At 36.5% G+C, this 21,970-nt stretch overlaps 1 protein-coding gene across 1 annotated transcript in view; it reads left to right on the top strand.

The window, feature by feature from the left end:
- COL24A1 (collagen type XXIV alpha 1 chain) overlaps positions 1-21,970 on the top strand; it is a 362,779-nt gene that overhangs the window by 224,015 nt on the left and 116,794 nt on the right. The window contains exons 28-32 of the mRNA XM_049875555.1: positions 7,349-7,402; positions 7,687-7,731; positions 7,853-7,897; positions 16,397-16,450; positions 20,613-20,666. Coding sequence (XP_049731512.1) covers positions 7,349-7,402; positions 7,687-7,731; positions 7,853-7,897; positions 16,397-16,450; positions 20,613-20,666 — 252 coding nt within the window. The remainder of the gene's footprint in view (positions 1-7,348; positions 7,403-7,686; positions 7,732-7,852; positions 7,898-16,396; positions 16,451-20,612; positions 20,667-21,970) is intronic.

The following is a 21,970-nucleotide window of genomic DNA, read 5'->3' as shown; positions in this document are numbered from 1 at the left end:
TATATAAACCAGGACCACAAAAGACTGCTAGGCATAATTAATTAGGCATCTGAGTGATTTAAAATTAATATAGAAGTCAAGCAAAGGATATATTTAACAGAGAGTAATGGTTAAAAGGAAGTACAAATATTCTGAGTCCAAATTAAAAAGCCATCTGTTCAATGAATAAGTGCTGTTTCTCTCATTCAAAAATACCCGATTAACATTGATTACAAGGGTCATAGAGATGGGCTTGGAGTTCTCACAGAAGTTTTCCTAAAAAAACTAATGTGCAGTTTATGTTAATATTCTAGTTAATTTTTTTTTTTAATTTTAGTGTTTATATGAAGTAGTGGTTCTATATCATATCATCTAATGCATTTAGGGTTAAATTAATTATTCCTGAATTTGGTTAACTTTTTAAGATTATTGCCTACAAGCCAAGTAACTAACTACAAAACTTGCTTATTTTATATAACTAAATTGTCAAACATTTACTCCAGCTCTGAGAAGCTACCAATAGCCACTCGGTGAAGCCAATTTTAACTTTCCTAAAAGGGAATAAAGCAAAGAGTAGATTTCCTATTTTACCCAGCATATGATACCCAAGAGCTTCTTAGGAAATAAGATAGTTTAAAGCACGTATTAAGAAAATAACTTTTTGCCCATTTAGGAGTGTATTGTAATGCTACTTGTCTAACTTTCTTAGAACTTAAAGCTTATTTTGTCTCGGGAGTCAAAGCGAGCACATACACCATTGATGCTCCTTTTTAACCCAAGCAATTGCTTCTGCAACCAACATTGACATGAAATTTACAGACGCTGTTAAAGCAAAGGTTTGAATATTCATTACGTAAACCTCTTCCAAATGATAGGTCCTCTTTTCCAGGCTGAATTCACTAGCTCACAGGATTAACCTTTCCTTTTCAACATTAAAGCACAGTTCAGTGTCTTTGAACATTTAGACATCATGTGAGTCAGACAATCAACTTAACATCTGAAGGCTCAGTTTCTGGAACCTGGGCTAGTTTGGGGGGTTTGGACTAGTTCAGCCATGGCAGTACATGATTTATGTGCCGTGACAGGAACTATTAATTATGCATCTTTCCTTCTGTGGCAACCACTTAATGTGATTTGGTCCAAGAAATGAAACGTATTTGAAATCTTTGGATCAAAAGCACTTTTTAAAATCTTCTAAATTTACAGCTGTGAGTCTGAGGGGCTTTTGATGCTTTATCCTTATGGCTGCTACCATTTAAACTTAGCTGGAGTGACTTCTAAATATCTGTCACTAACCTTGGAGATTTTTGTCTCAGTGTGACTTACCATCTAAACTTGTTATCTTCTGTCAACCCTCCCCTTCCACCCTATACAAACTTATATTTCTTTCTTTTTTTTTCCTATTAAAGCTGCCATCGTTCTACCAGTTACTCAGTAACAAAATCTCAAATAAAGACTTATGGAAATTTCAGATTGCAGAGGGGTTCTTTAGTTACCAGTGGCCATATTTTCTCTCATTCTAGATCATACTTGGTCTCTGTAATACTTTAGAATGTTGACCACTCATTCCTTTTTGTTTTTTTAATTTTAGTGTGCTTTAAGTGAAAGTTTACAAATCAAGTCAGTTTCTCACACAAAAATGTATATACACCTTACTACATACTCCCCATTACTCTCCACCTAATGAGACAGCCCACTCCCTCCTTCCAGTCTCTCTTTTCGTGACCATTTTGCCAGGTTCTAACCCCCTCTACCCTCCCATCTCCCTTCCAGTTAGGAGATGCCAGCATAGTCTCAAGTGTCCACCTGATGCAAGTAGCTCACTCCTCATCAGCGTCTCTGTCCAACCCATTGTCCAGTCCAATCCATGTCTGACGAGTTGGCTTCGGGAATGGTTCCTGTCCTGGGCCTACAGAAGGTTTGGGGACCATAACCGCTGGGGTCCTTCTAGTCTCAGTCAGACCATTAAGTCTGGTCTTTTTAGGAGAATTTTGGATCTGCATCCCACTGTTTTCCTGCTCCCTCAGGGGTTCTCTGTTGTGTTCCCTGTCAGGGTAGTCATCAGTGGTGGCTGGGCACTATCTAGTTCTCCTGGTCTCAGGATGATGTAGTTTCTAGTTCACGTAGCCCTTTCCGTCTCTTGGGGTCGTAATTACCTTATGTACTTGGTGTTCTTCATTTTCCTTTGATCCAGGTGGGTTGAGACTCATTGATGCATCTTAGATGGCCGCTTGCTAGCGTTTAAGACCCCAGACGCCACACTTCAAAGTGGAATGCAGAATGTTTTCATAATAGATTTTATTATGCCAGTTGTCTTAGATGTCCCCTGAAACCAGACCACTCATTCCTTTTTAAACACTGTAGCCTTCTTTTATTACTCCAAAACCTTTAAGGCAAGTGTTTTCTTACAGGGCAGGAAGAGGAAAAGAAAGCATCGAAGGCGTCAGATAAAGAGAATTGAAATGGGCTGCTGAATGTTTAAGATAAGGGTTATTATTAGAGCAAGGTCCTGAAGAACCTCCACACTTAAAAATACAAAGTAATCTTTTAATCATTGTTCTTTTTCAACTTCATTTAATTAATAGCCCAGTAAGATTGAGTCTCCCTCCACATCTCTCAAATCACTCAGCTCCATCCTTTCCATTCCCACTGCCACGTTCTTTTTTCTCACATAGATTCCTCTACTAGCCTAGCCTTCTACCATCTGTTTTAACAGCCTAATCCATTCTTCATGTTATTGCTGGATTAATTTTTCCAAACTCAGATGTAAATATATGATGTTCCTATTCAAAAACCTTCAGTGACTTTCTATGTTCCATTACAAGCTTTCTTCAAGTGTACTCTGTAGAGCACCGGTTTTAAAATGATACTGTGATCAAATAAATTTGTGAGGCATTCATTTTACAAGCCTCTTGGAGAGTCACATTTATATTATCACATTAAAGTGCTCCTTTAAAGTAAATGCTTTACTTTGAATGTTCCTGTAAACCAAAGCTCTGTCACCTTGGGTGAATTTTTTATCCTTAGTTTTCTCCACTGTAAATGTGAATGATCATAATACCTACTTCATTGGGATTTTGTAGGATTAAATAAAATCCTACATATAAAGCATGTAGCACAATCCTGGAACATAGTAAGAATTCAAGAAATTTTAGCTATTATTGTTTTGAAGAAGCTTATTTAACTTTAACCCAGTGTTTCTTTCCAAAATCCTTTCTTTTTCATATAACACCAATGGACTTTTATCCTACTTCCTCCCCTCCTGTTACAATGAAGATACTGTTTGTTTTACAGTCTAAATCCAACCTCTCCACTTATGCCCTAGTTCGTATCCCCTAAGTCCCTTCCCTTTCCAGCATAATGAATTGCTCCCTCTTTTTTAAATCATTATCATCAGAATACAAAAGTACTGTAACATCACCTATCTTCAAAACAGATTCCACCAACCACACCCCTTCCTCCAACTTCCACTCCACTTTTGCTCCTTTCTAACAAAACTCATCAAAGGAATTATTTCTACTTGCTCACTCTACTCCCTAGCTTCTTGTTGTCTCTGAACCCCACCCTCGTTAGTCTTTACTTCTCATACTTTGTGGAAGCTGCTCACTGGTCACTTCTCATTTTCCTTTGCGGAAACCCTCGTGGTGTAGTGATTAAGTGCTACAGCTGCCAACCAAAAGGTTGGAGTTCGAATCCACCGGGCTCTCCTTGTAAACTCTATGGGGCAGTTCTACTCTGTCCTGTAGGGTCTCTATGAGTTGGAATTGACTCAACAGCACTGGGTTTGGTTGTTTTTTTTTTTTTTTGGTTTCCTCACTTTCCAACCTCTAAACTTCAATGTGTCCTGGCCTCAGTCCTCAAATCTCTTTTCTTCTTTACCTACACACGTCCCTAAGTGATCTCATTTAGTCATGTGGCTTTAAATACCATCTGTTCCTGATGACTCCCAAATTAAAGACCTAACGTCTGCCCTAAACACCACACTCATATATTCAACAATCTACTCCACATCTTTACTTGTATTTTTAATACTAAAACCAGAACTATTGCGGTCAAATCAATTCCAACTCAAGATAACTCTGTAGGATCTAGTAGAACTGTCCCACTGGGTTTTCAAGGCTGTAATCTTTATGGAAGCAGACTGCCACATCTTTCTTCCATGGAACACTGGTAGGTTTGACCACCAACCTTTCGGTTTTGCCAGGCGTTTAACCACTGCATGACCAATAGGCAACTCAAATTTGACATGTCCAAAACAGTTTCCACCACCGACCTGTTCCTTTTCCAATATTACTCACATTAATAAAGGACACTGGCACTCACCAAATTGCTCAAGCTAAAAACTCAGGAGACATTGATTACTCTTCCTCTTGCACCTCACATCAAAATATTTCAAATTTAATCTTCACATCCCCCATCACTCTTACCCTAATCCAAACTACTTAATTATAATCCAAATTATGTCTTACCTATACTACTGCAGTAGTCTCCCAAATGGTCTTCTTGTTTCCACCAGTACTTTCCTCACCATCTGGCACAGAAACAAGAGTGTTTGTTCTTTTAAAATGTACACCTGACCAAATCATTCTCCTATTCAAAATCTCCCATCCTCCTACTTAAAACCTTCTAGATGGCTTCCCACCACCTAAAATAAAATCTGAAGTTTTAATGGTAGCCTTCAAGGCCTTGCAAAATCTGGCCCCTGAGGTCTTAAAAGTCTACGAGTGGCCATCTAGGATACTCCTCTGGTCTCACCCCTTTGGGAGCAAGGAAAAATGAAGAAAACTAAAGATGCAAGGGAAAGATTAGTCCAAAGGACTAACGGGTCACATGTACCACAGCGTCCACCTGACTGAGTCTGGTACAACTACATGGTGCCTGGCTACCATCACTGACTGCTCTGACAGGGATCACAATAGAGGGTCCTGGACAGAGCTGGAGAAAGATGTAGAACAAAATTCTAACTCAAAAAGAAAGACCAGACTTGCTGACCTGACAGAGACTGGAGAAACCCTGAGAGTACGGCCCCCAGATACCCTTTCAGGTCAGTAATGAAGTCACTCCTGAGGTTCGCCCTTCAGCCAAAGATTGAACAGACCCATAAAACAATTTTAGACTAAAGGGGCACGCCAGCCCAGGGGCAAGGACTAAGAGGCAGGAGGGAACAGGAAAGCTGGTAATAGGGAACCCAAAGTTGAGAAGGGAGAGTGTTGACATGCAATGTCATGAAACAATGCGTACTGTTTAATGAGAAACTAGTTTGTTCTGTAAACCTTCATCTATAGTACAATAAAAAACCTGGCCCCTGAGTACACCTTATGTAAAATAGGGTTCCCCTTCTTGGACACCTTCTAGTCCCTTAAACTTCTTTATTTTTCTTTATTACACTTGTCTACCTACTGTCATTTATTTAATTTTAAATATTCACTTGCTTGTTTACAAGGTCAGGGATTTGACTCATCTCCCTACTATGTCCTCTGGGCCTAAAACAATATCTAGTATGTAGTAGTCACTCAGTAAATGTTTGTTGAATGAACAACACACTTTGAAAATTAGTGATCTATTAAGTCCATACTCTTCAACTTGACAGTGAAGGCCCATACGGTAAGGCTGTAACTTAATTTTTGCAGTATTTTATTTTAAAATAAGGCACAAAAGAAAGTTGGGGACTTATCATGAAGTACCGTGAATACAGACTGAGAAATTGTATAGCTGGAGCTACTGCTTTAACTTCAGAGAAGGGTAATATAACCAGTAGAGTTATAGATACTTATGGAGTGCAAGTCTTCTCTTTAATTCTATGAATGTGTGCTATAGGATCACAGGATACGGTTGACCTAAGATTACCCAGGGAGATAGTTCTATTATAGTTAATCAGGTTTTAATGATGTAAAACTAAAGCAAAGCTGATCCCGGATAAGACACAAAAGAAGATGCTGAGCTTAGGGGCTCCTCCGGATCAGCATTTATACAGGGAGATTTGTATCACTTTCCTGTATAAAATCTTCAGTGGCTCCCCATTGCCAACTAGTTTAAATATAAACTCTAGTCCTTCACCCTTTAAATCCAAGTCTTCCTTTGCACACTTATTTCTTACTATTAATCTCATGTAATCATGTTTAGCCCAGCTAAACAAACTAAAACCAAAAAAAACAAACCCACTGCCATCAAGTCGATTCTGGCTCATAGCAACCCTACAGGACAGAGTAGAACTGCCCCGTAGAGTTTCCAAGGAGCACCTGGCGGATTCAAACTGCCAACCTTTTGGTTAGCAGCTATAGCACTTAACCACACCACCAGGGTTTCTGCTAAGCAAACTACTTATGATTTTGAGTATCTTCTTTCCAGGCTCTATACCCTTTTCTCATACTATCCCTCCATTTGGAGTGCTTTCTATTTTGAAAAAGTGTGAGAGCGTTATCTCCGACTGTCAAAATGATATCTACATTCCCATTAAAAACGTGTGAGAAGGCTCTATCCCTCTTTTGAATCCCTTTAGCCTTTGACATGCCTTACCTCACCCTACATTATAGTCATTTGAGTAGTTTACCTTATTACTCTATGAATTCATAATGGGGGAGCTATCTTATAATTTTATATCCATATAATACAAACCCAGGGCCTTTTGTACAGTAACGTTCAGCTAGTGGTTGTAGAATTAAGTTGAATCCTTTGAAAAAGTCTTTAAGATCTTCCAAAAAAAGTTCAATTTAGCCAGGGAGACATAAACTATCATTTTAATAGAAATGACTTTTGCAACTACTGCTTCAGCTTGTTTCCTCTAATTGCCAAATGGATATTGGTAGTAAATTGGCTAAGAAGTTTTAAAATTTACATGAATATTACCAATAGCTTTTCCTTCCCATTTCTGTGCCCCTACCATTTCCCATTAATTATCGTCAAGAGGTACATAACAATGTAATCAGCATTCATGTTCTAATAATGTGAAGAGAAGAGTGCCATTCCAAAAATACAATATTTAAGCAAACCAGATGTACAAACAAACCAGCCATTTTAAGTTGATTTAGTATTGCTTTTAAAATAAATTCTGCCTGGCTGCTTAGTAAATTATAAGGTGAACAAATACCTAAAAAACAAACTTGTATTTTAACCACCTCAACAACTAAATCATCTCAGTTTTTGTGGTCATTTGATTTACTATTTGGCATTAAATCTTGAAAACTCTGGCTTGATTTTCTCATAGAAATGGGTTCAGCCATATATCCATCTGTATTCTTTTGTAATCAGGGCATAGAAACAACCCAAAGGAGTTTGTCAACTAGAGAAGGGAACCGCGTCTTCATCTCCAAGGACACACAATAGTAAAATAGAACATTTCAAATTAACAAGATATTTTTTTCATGTCTAGGGACCAAGAGGGCCAGATGGTTTCTCAGGGGAACAAGGGGTACAAGGTGCCAAGGTAATCATTGGTTTTATCATTTCATACACCATTAACTTTTATTGAGCCCATAAGCCCTACCTGTTTAAAAAATGATATGTTCCCTTACAAAAGTATGGTTCTAAATTTTCTGTTATTCCAGGTATGAAACCTATATAAATTTCTTACTACACATAGAAAAATGTTTTACATTCAATGTTGAACCATATACCTGATGCCTTATTTTTATATGTGAGTGTATGCTATCATGTGTAAGACTATAATTCACATTCTTATCTACTCATCTTATATTGATACTTTGTTAGGGTGAAAAAGGAGATCAAGGAAAAAGAGGCCCTCATGGTCTTATTGTAAGTAAGAAACCATTTCACACTAAGCACGAGCTTTTAAAATATGCTGTGTTTATCTTGTTGTGTGACCTATATTTTGGGAGGAGGATACTTGACCTAAGCATTTTGTTTTTTTGTGTAGGGTAAGACTGGAAGTCCTGGAGAGAGGGGAGCTCAAGGGAAACCAGTAAGTAATGAAAAATAATCAGGTTTATTATTTTTTTATTTACTTTATCCTCTGGCACAACCATTGTTTGATATTCAATATGTTGGACTAAGAGAATACAAGTTCTTTTCCTCCTTCGGTCATCATTTCATGTTTTATTTTGGCAAATTGATTACCCATTCTGGGCCTGGTTATATGTATCTATAAACTGGTGGTGATAATTGTTATTTTTACTTTACCCTATTGTTGTTAGGTGCTGTTGAGTCAGTTCCGACTTATAGCAACTGTATATACAACAGAACGAAACACTGCTCAGTCCTGCCCCATCCTCACAATCATTGCTATGTTTGAGCCCATTGTTGCAGCCACTGTGTCAAACCATCTTATTGAGGGTCTTTTTCACTGACCCTCTACCTTACCAAGCATGATGTCCTTCTCCAAGGACTGGTCCCTCCTGAAAACATGTCCAAAGTACATGAGACAAAGTCTCACCATCCTCGCTTCTAAGGAGCATTCTGGTTGTACTTCTTCTAAGACAGATTTGTCCCTTCTTTTGGCAGGTCATAGTATAAATATTCTTATATTCAATGTACTTCACCCTAGTTATGATGATTTAATTTTTCTGTAAAACTCATTTCAAAACAAAATGGCATGCTATCATATTAATATAAAATAGTGGGCAATAGTAAAACTAACACAAGAAACTTCTTTGAGGCTTCTTGTGTAGTTTATTTTTAACTCAACTTGAGTGGTTTTTAGGCCCATGGATTGTGGAGCTATGTGTGCCACTTGCTTGCCCAGGGTGCTGCTCTAGGAGTTTCTAGGATTATATGATGCTAAATATTTTCCCCTGGGGGAAAGGCAACAAGTCTGCTGAGGGAAAAAAATGTTAAAAAAAAAAAAATCAAACATGCATACACATTTATATAAAATATTCTATATTGTGAGCAAATAAGCTTAAATGTTTGGGTATTTTTACTACTTTCACTCAGAATAATGATTTTTATGATGACCTTTAGATTAAGCTATATATATATATACACACACACATTTGTTAAATTATGTAAATTTTGTATATGTATTTGTTCAAATATATATATAACTTAAAGTTATTAAATTAGGTAATAATATAAATAAATTGTAACCAAGTAGTCAGAGAAAGATGGATACAAATGGTAGGTAAATACTAGAGTAATTGTCGCTAATGTCAGAGCATTTGCTTGTTCCTTTTTTTTTTTTTTTTTTTCTTTAGAATCTGCTGCCCCCTGCTTGTTGTCTCCCACAATAGCATCATATGTGGCAGTGGTCAAACCTAAAATATCAGAGATATAAAACAGAAAAATGACTGTGCCCAGGGAAGAAGGGATTTGCGTGTGTGTGTGTGTGTGTTGCATTGTAATACTAATTGAAATCATCTTCAAATAACTTTCCTCAAGTATTAATACTTATCATTCGGGTTTCTATTATATCAGTGTAAGTGGTATTTCTGTAGATTCTGACCATTTTGCTACACTGCACACAAAGCTACTATGCTACAATGACTGGAGAAATATGGAGCTTATCAAGTTCAGTCCTCTCATTTTAAGAAAATTTAGAAAAATGAGAACCCCAGAAATAAAATGACTGACTCATTTTGTACAAGGTTGACACGCCTTAAAATTTTACCTTCATTTTCAGCCTGGATAAATGTGAAATTTTTATTGACTGCTTCCTCAATCAATAAAAGACACCAGAACCACTTTATAACTGTAGCTTATGGCAAGCAACTCTCATAGACAACAGAAAGAATAAAGTTATCTTAGTTAGTGACATGGGTCAGACATTAAATCATGAGTTTATAATACCTGTTGAGGTTTACTTAACTCCGTACCTGCACTGTTTCCTCCTTGATTGAATTGAAATAGACTTTTGAGGTCTTGGGGAAGCTAAGATCAATCAATCGGTCCATGGAAGTCCAGCAAGCCTACCAGGCAACCCCAAAGATTAATTTGCTCCTGTGGAGTAATCTTAGTGTCTTTAGTCATCTATGCACTATTGCCAAGCAGGCAGTGTTATTATATAAAGGAAAGATTTGCTGGAAATGAGATTGATTTTTTTTCTAGTGCATGCTCCTGATAACTGTAGAGCCTTTGTTAAATTGATTAGTCTCTTTGGATCTTATTTTCCTCATCTATGAAATAAAAAGATATATAAGATCTCTGAGATCCTCAGCTCTAAATTGTCACAATCCTAAAGCCAGGTATTAAATGAAAACCTGGCAACACATATCCCCAACCCCCAGTTACGTTGAGTTGATTCAGACTCACAGTGACCCTATAGGACAGGGTAGAACCACCCTGTAGAGTTTCCAAGGAGTGCCTAGTGGATTTGAACTGCCGACCCTTTGGTTAGCAGCTGTAGCACTTAACTACTATGCCACCAGGGTTTCCGGCAACACATAGAGTACTTTCCTAGTCCAGATAACCGGTAACAAATATATTTGTTTATGGAACAGCACTCTTTTCTATACTTGCCTTCCATCCAACATAGATCTGACTCAAAGGGAAAATCCAAAGGAAGGGGACAATACATTCTATTAAGGTGATGAGCCTCGATCACTACTTTTAATTTTCTAAATCTTATAAAAACCATAAAAGTTCATACATAACTAATTTTTTTCTCTAAATATACTCTTAATCGATGAGATACAGGTGTTAAAATCTCCAATGACGATTTCATTTTTCTATTTCTCCTTTTAATTCTTTCTGTTTTTGCTTCATATATTGTTAGTGTACCCCTGGCGGTACAGTGGTTAAGAGCTCGGCTGCTAACCAAAAGGTTAGCAGTTCAAGTCCCCCAGCCACTCCTTGGAAACCCTGTGGGGCAATTCTACTCTGTCCAGTAGGGTCGCTGTGAGTTGGAATCAACTTGATGGCAATAGGTTTGGTTTTTGGTCTTATTAGTGTATTCATACTTATATGTCTTCCTGATCAACTGACCCTTTTAATATTATGAAATGTCCCTCTTTGTCTCTGGTAATACTTTTTATTTCTGATAATACTATTTGTCTTGAAATCTATTTATCTCTCATTAACATATAGCCTCTCCAGCCTTCTTAACGCTTGCTGTTTGCATGGCCGTCTTAGTTATCCAGTGCTGCTATAACAGAAGTACCAGGAGTGGATGGCTTTAACAAAGAGAAATTTATTCTCTCACAGTTTAGGAGGCTAGAAGCCCAAATTCAGGGCATCAGCTCTAGGGTAAGGCTTTTTCTCACCCTCTCAGCCCTGGGGGAAGGTCTTTGTCATCAGTCTTCCCCTGGTCTAGAAGCTCCTCAGCACAGGAACCCCAAGTCCAAAGGATGTGCTCTGCTCCTTGCACTTCTTTCTTGGTGGTAGGAGGTCCCTCTCCTCTCTGCTTGCTTCTCTCTTTTGTATCTCAAAAGAAATTGAGTCAAGATGCAACCTAATCCTGTTGTGTCCTGCTTCATTAACATCATAGAGATTAGGATTTACAACACATAGGATAATCACATAAGATCACAAAATTGTGGATAACCACACAATACTGGGAATTATGACCTAGCTAATGGGCTGGGGTTTTAAGTTGGTACACATTTTGGGGGGGGGGGAGGACACATTTCAATTCGTAACAATGACATATTTTTTTCATACATATACTTTCAATTTACCTGTGTCTTTATATTTAAAATGATTATCTTATGGTTGGGTCTTGCTTTTTTATTCATTCTGACAAAACCTGCCTTCTAATTAGAGTGTTTGGTCCATTTACGTTTGATGTGATTATTGATACAGTTGAATTTAAGTTACTATTTTGTAATTTGTCTTTTTCTTTGTCTCCTGTTTTTCTGTTCAATGCTTTCTTTTGGCATTGAATAATTTTGAGAGTTCCATTTTAATTTTATCTGTTGACTTTTTAGGTATACTTCTTACTATTTTTAAATGATTAGTGTATATCTGAGGTCAGCAAACTTTTTCTGTAAAGGGCCTGAAAATAAACATTTTAGGCTTTGTGGCTGTATGATCTTTGTCACAACTACTTAACTCTGTCATCATAGTGCAAATTCAGCCATAAACAATTTGTAAAAGAATGAGCATGGCTTTGTTCTAATAAAACCTTATTTGCAAAAAATAGGTAAAGGTCCAGATTTGTCCCTCAGGCTGTGTAACTTTCCACAGTCTGTTTAGAGATAATATGGTACTACTCTACATAAAATGTGAGAAACTACAACTATATAGGCCCATTTACCAACACCCTGGACTTCATACTATTGTTTCTTTTTGTATTACGTTTGTGTTATAAACCGCATTGTGCAAAGTTATAATTTCTGCTTTAATACCAATAAAAAGTTTTTGCTTCAAAGTAAATAAAATAGTATTTTGGAGAAATTTAGAGAAAAAGTTTTTTTCATTTGCCCATTTATTTTCAATTTCTTATGCTTTTCATTCCTTCTTGAAAACCCATGTTTCCAAATGGTGTCATATTCTTGCAGCTTGTAAAACTTTCTTAAGTTTCTTATAGTGAAATTCTTGTAGTGATGAATCTTCTTAATTTTAGTTCATGAAAATGTCCTTATTTCACTTTCATTATTGCACGATGTTTTCACTGGATATAGAATTCTAATTTGACACAGTTTTGTTTTTGTTTTTCCTCACCCAATTCAGCACTTTAATATGACACATCATTGGTTTTTTTGTCCTCCATTATTTCTGATGAGAAGTCTGCAGTTATCGGTATCATTATTCCCCTGTGTGTATTGTATCATTTTTCTTGGTCTGCTCTCAAGATTATCTCTTTATCTTTGGCTTTTAGCAGTTTAACTATGATGTGACTAGGTATTTTTTCTGTTTGTTTGTTTGTTTTTTCAATTTATTCTACTTGATGTTTACTGAGCTTCTTGGGTTTGTAAATTTGTGTTGTCATTAAATCTGAAAAATTTTTAGCCATTTTTTTAAATCTTTTTTCTCCCCCATTTTCTCTCTTCTTTCTTTCTTGGATTCCAATTGCACATTTTTTAGTTTTTTAATATCATCCTTCATGTCCCTGAAGTTCTGTTCATTTTTATTTCAAAAACTAGCTTTTTAGTTGGATAACCTGACTTTCCTTATCTCCACTCTCTTGTTAAGTCAATTCACTAGTTTCTTTTTTAGTTTAAGATATTGTATTTTTTGGTTTTATTTGGTATTTAATTTTCAGTTCTATATTTTCTATTGCTTCTTTTTGTAGATGTTATTTCCCTGGTGATATTTCCTGCATGTTTATGCATTATGAGTGTATTTTCCTCCACATCTTTCAGCATAGTTAAGAGCTACTTTAATATTCCTGTGTGCTAAATCTAACACTCAATAATCTTGGGTTTGGTCTACATTGTTTGCTTTTTCTTGTGAATATGAGCACATTTTCCTGTCCAGTAACTTTGCATTGTATCTTGAACATTTTGAGTGACGTATTGTAGAGACTCCAAATTCTGTTATATATTTTTCAAAGAGTATTGCTTTTTTCCTATTTAGCACTTGGTTAACTTGAATGGACTTAAACTCCAAAGTCTCTCTGGCACAGTGGGTGGCATCTGAAATCTCTAAGGCTTAACTGCACTGCTTGGAGTTTGCCCTACATGCACGTAGTTCGAACATCAGCAAGAGATTTACACAGAGTTTATGCCAGAATTTAAAGCTCCCTCTCCCTGAATCTTTCTTCCATCAATTCCCAGAAGCTGGGATCATTCCAAATTCTGTCCCCTGGTTTACTAAGCCAGTAAGGCTGCGGGTTTCTATCCTAGTTTTAATCATTTTATGTGGCTTGCTCTCTGGCTAAAAGCCATATTAAAAAATCAGAAACTAATCCTGTTCCATTCCCTTCTTCCAAATGTAGACTCCTCATTATAGTTTCTGCCTAGTTTTGGTTTCTCTCCAATGCCCTCAGGTAGTTTTGTTTGTTTGTTTTTTAGTTGTTTTTTTTTCCCCCCTTACTTTGTAGTTGTTATCAGCACATTAGTTGGTTTCCTAGGAGTTACTTGACCATTATTTGAAGCAGAAGCTCGTAACAGTCCTTTCTTAACTATATTTTTGCCTGAAGCAATTCATAATGCTTGAGAAACATTTTTTTCATGATCTTCATAATAAAAAAGCATATAATATTAACTCTTTATTCTTTCCCATTCATCAGATAATCAAGCAGAACATGCGCAGTTATCCACGATTCCACATGAGAGTGTAACCATCGAAATAGCATTTGTATGCTCCCTTGCTTATTCTCATAAAAGGTCTTTGAAATGCTCTATATGTGTTTACTGAATGCTTAGTTCCTCATTGACATGAGTAGAAAGTACCTCAGTAGAGTGGAAGAGCATAGCATTGGAGTCATATATATTAGAGGTCAAATCCTAGTTCTATCACTTACTAGCTATGTTGGCTTTGTACAAGTTACTTAACCTCTCTGAACCTTGTTTTCACTATCTTTCAAATGGAGATCATAATATTTACCTTTTATAGTTACAATAAACCAAAAACCAAACCCATTGCCGTCAAGTCAATTCCAACTCACAGCAACCCTGTAAGACCGAGTAGAACTGCCCTATAGGATTTCCAAAGCTGTAAATCTTTACAGCAGCAGACTGCCACATCTTTTTCCTGAGGAGTGTCTGGTGGATTCTAATCACTGACATTCTGGTTAGTAGTCAAGCGCTTAGCCAGAAGTGTGTTTATTATGTGCTTGGCACAAGCTCTCAATAAATAGCAACCACAATAGTTATTTTTACCCTTATGGCCATCATTATCATATACATGTCATAATTACTGAGTTGAAGTCATGAGGTAGGAGTTCTGCTACAAATAATGTATATCTGTAGTGACTGAAAAACCTGAAAGGAAATTTTTATTTTGTGACAACTTGTCCTTTTTCTCTTCATCCCCAATAAAATTAAATACAGTCCATTTAGGTAGTTTCATAACTTCCCCAAATGGCTTTAAAATGTTCTGAATTGCTATCAGATAGGCACTATCAACAGCATCAAAAGTTGGGCAGACATTATTTAAGGCTCCGAACTTTTGCCACAAGTTTCACTTGGTATACCGGTCCCAGAGGGGCCCCTGATAGTGATCCTGTCTCTTTTTTAGGAGCCTGAAGTGAATGGGTAGCACATCATTTTCATGACTGAAAGAGGGCCTTAGCCAAATGAGAGTCCATGATTTTACATACCTCCCTTTCTTTAACCAAAGAGCCTTATGTAACTGAATATAGCATTGATAATTATAACTTAGAAGTGTGTATGCTGCTAAGAATGTTGAACATCTTCTAAATTAATATCTTTTTTTCTTAGCTTTTAGTTTTTTAGATAAAATAGCAATCATTATCATTTGTGTAGTTGCCAGCCTCCCCAAGGTCAATAATGTAGAAAAGGCAACTTGTAAACAGTTAAGGGTGGTATTTATGTATTGTTAGCTATCAGCAGTGTTTGACACACAGTACATGCACAGTGTATCTTTGAATGGAAGGGTATAAAAGGGGCCTTGGAATTTGGTTAGAGCTTTAGGTACAATTTCCACCATGTAGAAAATGCCTCCATATTTGAGCCACTTTTATGGCACCTTAGGTGCCAGTGGTATAAATATAAAAGAAAAAAAAAAAGGAAGTTGGAGAAGTCCAATTCGATCATTTCTAATCATCTAGGTTCTGGGACCCCTGTGCCTTGCCAAGTATTAAGGACCTAAGTCATGTTTATTAACATATCACAAGTGTATTTTTTAAAATACATTAATTAAATTATATTGATTTATATCAATATTAGAAGTGTAACAAAATCCAAATTTTAAATTATTGCTGTTATTATCTGCAGTGGAGTCACCCCAACTCAGGTTGACCCCATACCTAATAGAATAAAATGCTGCCCGGTTCTGGATCATCTCCATGATGGGTTGCGGATCAGACCATCATTATCCATAGGGTTTTCATTGACTGATTTTCAGAAGTAGATCACCAGGCCTTTCTTTTTAGTCTGTCTTAGTCAGGAAGCTTAGCTGAAACCTGTTCAGCATCGTAGGAACATGCGAGCCTCCACTGACAGAAGGGCGGTGGCTATGCATGAGATGCATTGGCCAGGAATTGAACCCAGGTCTCCCACATGAAGGGTGAGAATTCTGCCACTGGGCCATGTCTAAATTTAAAATGATTCTGGATAATTAGTTGGCATATTGTAAGTGGTGATTGAAGGAGCCCTGGTGGCACAAATGGTTAAGCATTCAGCTGCTAAACAAAAGGTTGGCCATTTGAACCCACCCATTGGTTCAAGGGAGAAAGACCTGAAAATCTGCTTCTGTAAAGATTACAGCCAAGAAAACCCTATAGAACAGTTCTACACTGTCACACGGGTGTTGCTATGAGCTGCAATTGACTCAAGGCATGCAACAACGGTAGCATATGTAGAAAAGTTAGGCGAGAGGTGCAGGAAGGAAAGCTGATGTAAGGAAACTGGCTTAAACATTGTCAAGCACTACTTTTTCTACAAGTTTTGTCTTTATTCAGGGTTTACCAGGACCCCCTGGAAGCACAGGAGAAAGGGGACTGGCAGGTGAACCAGTAAGTTTATCTCTATATTTTTTCTAATTGTGTTATTCTCTCAATGTACATTTACTTTTTTGTTATTTTTGCCCTGCTCTGCTATAGCTGGTATATTTTTGGAAGCTGCATTTATCATAAACACCATAGACTACTTATATTGAGCAAATATTTTGCTGTGAGTATAGTTTTTGTGCCTTCCTGGTTTCATATAACTAAATTTTGTACTTTTTTTCTGAAACTGTTAAAACGGAGCATATTTCTGTTTTCTACAAAGAAAACTCTGTTTTATTCAATGACAAAAATTCTTTTTCTGAATGGTTTGCTGTTCTTGTAATTATTGCACTCCCACACACGCACAATCACATTTACGAGACCAAAAGACCACATAGAGAAGCCAAACTCTACATCTGATGGGCCAAAATGTACAAATATGTCAGAAAAGTTGTTATATCAACAATACAAAAACTTACATCACAATTTCATAAATGAGTTATAGAGTTTCCATGAAAAATGGATTGTGAAAGGGAAAGACCTTGTCACACCCTTTGTCTCACAATTTATTATTTATTGCCTATGAAGTCATTCTTCTGGTTAGTGGTATTGGATACAGCATGCTGCAATGTACTTCTAAGATTTATAATACAATATAGTCTTTCAACCTACTGGGTTAATCTTATCCGTCAGTTGATACAAAGGTTTACAGGTAGCCTTTGTGTAATTCATTTGGCTAGTGGCAAGTGGAAAATTCCAACAGTCAAAGAGCTATTCTTACCGAACTCTGTTCATTTCCTCCTTTGCATATTTAAACTATGATATAAGCTTTCCAAGCTATAAGTAAATATCTGACTATATATATATATAATTCTTTCCAAATAAAGAATCTTAGATATGATGTTTATTCAACTAACTCCTCAGTTTTCTCCCTATTTTGCCTCTTAACTGCCATCCCAATTCTATTTGACCTAAAAAAAATAACTTTCTTAAACATTATTTACTTAAATATCTGTCTCTCCTAAAAATCTAGTAAGCTCCTTTGAAGTCAGAGCATTTCTTTCACCTTTGTAATCAATCCACTTTCCTGGTGTAATCTCTGGCATATTATATCTGCTCAATACATGTTTGTAAAACTCAATTGCTAAAGGGTGGTCTACTCAAAGACATAATCATTCAGCCAATAACATTAGATGAAGTGAAACAAAATGAAAACCAGTTGAGTCTTAGTAAAGAACACTTTTAAATAAATTATGTCATTAGAGGTATGGCAAGGGCAGAAACAATGTCTAAAGATTTACTCAAGAAAAAGAATTGTTACTGTAGCCCTAAATGACCAAATTGTATAACAACACCTGAAAAGTGAGTTCTAGGTCACATATTCTTGGGTGAAGGCTGTTAAATAAAATATAAATAGATGTATAATGGGTTATAATGGGCTTTGTTTCATATACTTGGGCTCTAGGTCTAATCATAGAAAAGAACAAACAAATAGGTAAAATGAAGAACACAGAAGACATGTTAAAATATATTTTGAGGATAATAAAATACTAAAGGACTGCATTCTTTCTGTAGCAGATATCCCTAAGAGTTTTCTCTTTGTCCCAGATAAGATTTAAAACTGATTTGCTGATTACAATGCAAATATTTGGATTTGGATAGTTGACCATTCATTCATTCAATCAACAAATATTTAAGAACCTACACTTGGGGTAGGAATGAAGTTCTCAGTCTAGTAGCAGACATTAATTAAATATTCACAAACTGAAATAAGTTCTGTGAAGGTTAGGAATTCGTACTAAGAGGGTTTGTAACAGAGAAATTGTACTAATCCGGGGGTTGGGGAGGATTTACATGAGGGAGGATATTGGGCTCTAGTCTAAAGAATGAGTAGTAGTTACTTAGGCAAAGATGGGAAAAAGTCATTCCAGAAAGAAGTCATGCACTGGGAGGAAGCACCACATATTGATTTGAAGAACTCAAAAAAGACTAGTGTGGCTGCAGCACCGAGAGCCGGGTGAAAAGTAACTGCAAAATGAGGCTGGAAATGGAGACAGGCAAAATACACAAATTTTTTCTTGTCTAAATCTTTATATATTGTCTCTGTGTTGCCAGGCTTATAGTGACACACTCTATGAGCTGTATTTCCAAAGATTTATATTTTGATCATAAGAACAAAGGAAGTCATTGAAGGGGTAGAACTGGCTTTATGATCAGATCATTGTCTTGTAAAGATCACTCAGGCCACAAGAGATCAAATTGGAAGGAGTCAAGAATGGGCAAGAGGGACTGTCTGTTGCAATAATCCAGATAAGAGATAATAGAACCTTTTTGTTAGCACAGAAAAGAAGTGGACAGGTATAAAAGACTCAAAAGGAGGTGAAATCAACAGGACATAGATGTGAATGGAAGATACAAGTTCGGTTTAGTCATGTTAAATATGGTGTATCTCTGAGAAATTATAGTGGAAATGTCAAGCTAGCAGTTAGATGTGGAGCTCAGAGCACAAGAATTAAAAATATTGCAGTCATTGGTCTAGAGAGAGAGAATAGGAGTGAAGAAAGAAATGAATCTTGTTATTTTTGCAACCTTAAAAAAAAAAAAAAAAACCACTTTCTTTGTACTATTTCTCCAGAAAGAGCAAAAAGTACAAACAGTTTCTTCTGATGACTGGGGAAATACCATTATATCGTAGTTGCTAAATATTAATCCATCATTAAAATTCTAGCCAGTTATGAGAGCTGTGGGGACCATGGTCTCAGGGGTGTTCTAGCTCAATTGGCATAACATAGCTTATAAAGAAAATGTTCTACATTCTACTTTGGTGAGTAGCATCTGGGGTCTTAAAAGCCTATGAGGCATCTAGGATACTCCAATGGTCTCACCCATTCCAGAGCAAGGAAGACTGAGGGAAACTAAACATACAAGGGAAAGATTAGTCCGGAGGACTAATGGACCACATCTACCACAGCATCCACCAGACTGAGTCCAGTAAACTAACACCACTGACTGCTCTGACAGGGATCACAATAGAGAGTCCTGAACAGAGCTGGAGAAAAATGCAGAACAAAATTCTAACTCAGAAAGAAAGACCAGATTTGCTGGCCTGACAGAGGCTGGAGAAACCATGAGAGTATGGCCCCCGGACACTCTTTCAGCTCAGTAACAAAGTTACTCCTGAGATTCACCCTTCAGTCAAAGATTGGACAGGCCCATAGGAAAAAAAAAATGACTAAAGGGGCACACCAGCCCTGGCACAAGGATTAGAAGGAGGGGACAGGAAAGCTGGTAATAGGGAACCCGAGGTTGAGAAGGGAGAGTGTTGATATGTCATGGGGTTGTTAACCAATATCATAAAATAATATGTGTACTAACTGTTTAATGAGAAGCTAGTTTGTTTTGTAAACCTTTGTCTAAAGTACAATAAAAAAAAAAAAAGAAAGAAAATCAATAAAAGAAAAAAAAAGCCTAGCTAGTGAAATGGCTCCTACACACTGATAAATAGATCCATTAGGGTAAATAATTTAATGTTTCTTCAATAAGCTATTTGATGTTCGTGTACTTAAAATGATACCATTCAGTAGCACAGTGACCAAAAGTTCCATGAAGGTCCCAGCATGCATTTTATTCTTCCTTAGTAATTATCCCATGTAAATATTTTTGCATATATTAATGTGAAATAGAGGACTTGTTCAATTCGATTCACTATAAGAATAAAGTATGTCATTAAGCAAACACCAACATATTTTTATTATTTCACTGGAGACTTTATCTTTGATTCTTACACAATTCTATTTTGTTTGTCACATATTCACCAGGAATATTAAGTAGACTTATAACTATCATATTTGTTAAATAAGATAACCTGTGAAAGCCTTTAGCACAGTATCTCATACTCCTTAAGTGCTTAATAAATGTTTCCGGAATGAATAAGTAAATTAGGAATAAAACAATGCATGTTCCTATTCTTTCTTTTCTTTCCTTTTAATCCTAGCATAGTTTAATATTAGTCACAAAATAACACAGGTGAATCAACTCAAGATATTAATTTTATTTACGCAGAGAATAAAGTACTGCTTTAATAAATTTAATGATATAGTATATTGTAAATTCCATATTTAGATGCATGTATTTATTAAAATATAGATTAAACTTGATTCTGATATTCTAAATTTTATTTTTAATATAGGGACCACGAGGACTGCAAGGTGATGCTGGACCTCCCGGAGAAGTGGGTGCTGAGGTAATTTTTTTATGGCTCTTTCTTATTAGTTTGTCAATACTCAATATTCTTTGTAAGATCCCTCTAAAGTAAAATTGCTATATCAATTGTATATTATCTAGACTATTTCTTCAGTATTTTATTTCATGGAAACCGTGGTGGTGTAGTGGTTAAGAGCTATGGCTGCTAACCAAATGGTCGGCAGTTCAAATCCAACAGGTACTCCCTGGAAACTCTATGGGGCAGTTCTACTCTGTCCTATAGAGTCACTATGAGTTGGAATCAACTCAACGACATTGAGTTTGGTTTTGGTTTTTTGTTTCATATTGAGAAAATGAAGCTTAAACTCTATTAATAGCAGGAATAACTATTGTCTGAACCTGATATTACACATATAAAGTTCTCTTACACTTTGCTCATTGAAAATGAGAGAAGAAAAAGTAAATATTTTCCTTCAGAGAGCCAGGAACAGGAGGAGGATATGAAATGTGCGGCTAACTGCCTCCATGAACAACTGCCTCTTTGCCTCTTTTGCCGTGAAACTAGAACTGGATGGTGCCATATTCTATAGAAAAATCCTGATCACAAGGGGAATATGCAGAACAGAATTTCAAATTCTCATGGACTCCAGACTTTCTGGAGCCATGGAGGCTGGATGCACCCCCCTGAAACTACTGCTCTAAGATAATCTTTAAGCTTTAAACCAAAAATATCTCCTGAAATTTTCTTAAAACCAAACAATAGTTTAGCTTAACTAGTAAAAAATGTCTGCCTTGAGCATTATGCACTTTCAAGATCTATCTACATGGGACCGAATTGACAACAGCAACTTGAAAGATTAGGTAGGAAACTTAGGGGCAGTTAGTTTATATTAATGGGGAGGAACAATTCAGAAAATGAGGGTGAAAGTAGTTACACATCTCAAAGAATGTTATCAGTGTCATTGAACTGTACATGTAGAATCAGTCAAATTGGTGTATGTTTTGCTGTGTCTGTTCTCAACAGCAATAACAAAATAAAAAAAAGATTTTCCTTCTCATGGTCCTTGAGTGATGCAAATGGTTAAGTGCTGACTATTAATAGAAAGGTTGGTAGCTCGAACTCACCCAGAGACACCTCTGGAGAAAGGCCTGGTGTTCTGCTTCTGAAAGGTCACAGCCTTGAAAACTCTATGAAGTGTAGTTCTACTCTATACCATTGAGTTGGAGTGACTCAGTGGCAACTGGTTTGGGTTTTGTTTTGTTTTTATAGCTTTTCACTCTAAGATGTTATATCTTCTTTACTGAAGAATATTATGAAGTGACCCCTATTTAGAGTATCTTTTA

This window comes from Elephas maximus, chromosome 3 (genome assembly GCF_024166365.1).
Source record: "Elephas maximus indicus isolate mEleMax1 chromosome 3, mEleMax1 primary haplotype, whole genome shotgun sequence".
Taxonomy (NCBI): domain Eukaryota; kingdom Metazoa; phylum Chordata; class Mammalia; order Proboscidea; family Elephantidae; genus Elephas; species Elephas maximus.
This window is presented reverse-complemented; position numbering and strand designations above follow the sequence as displayed.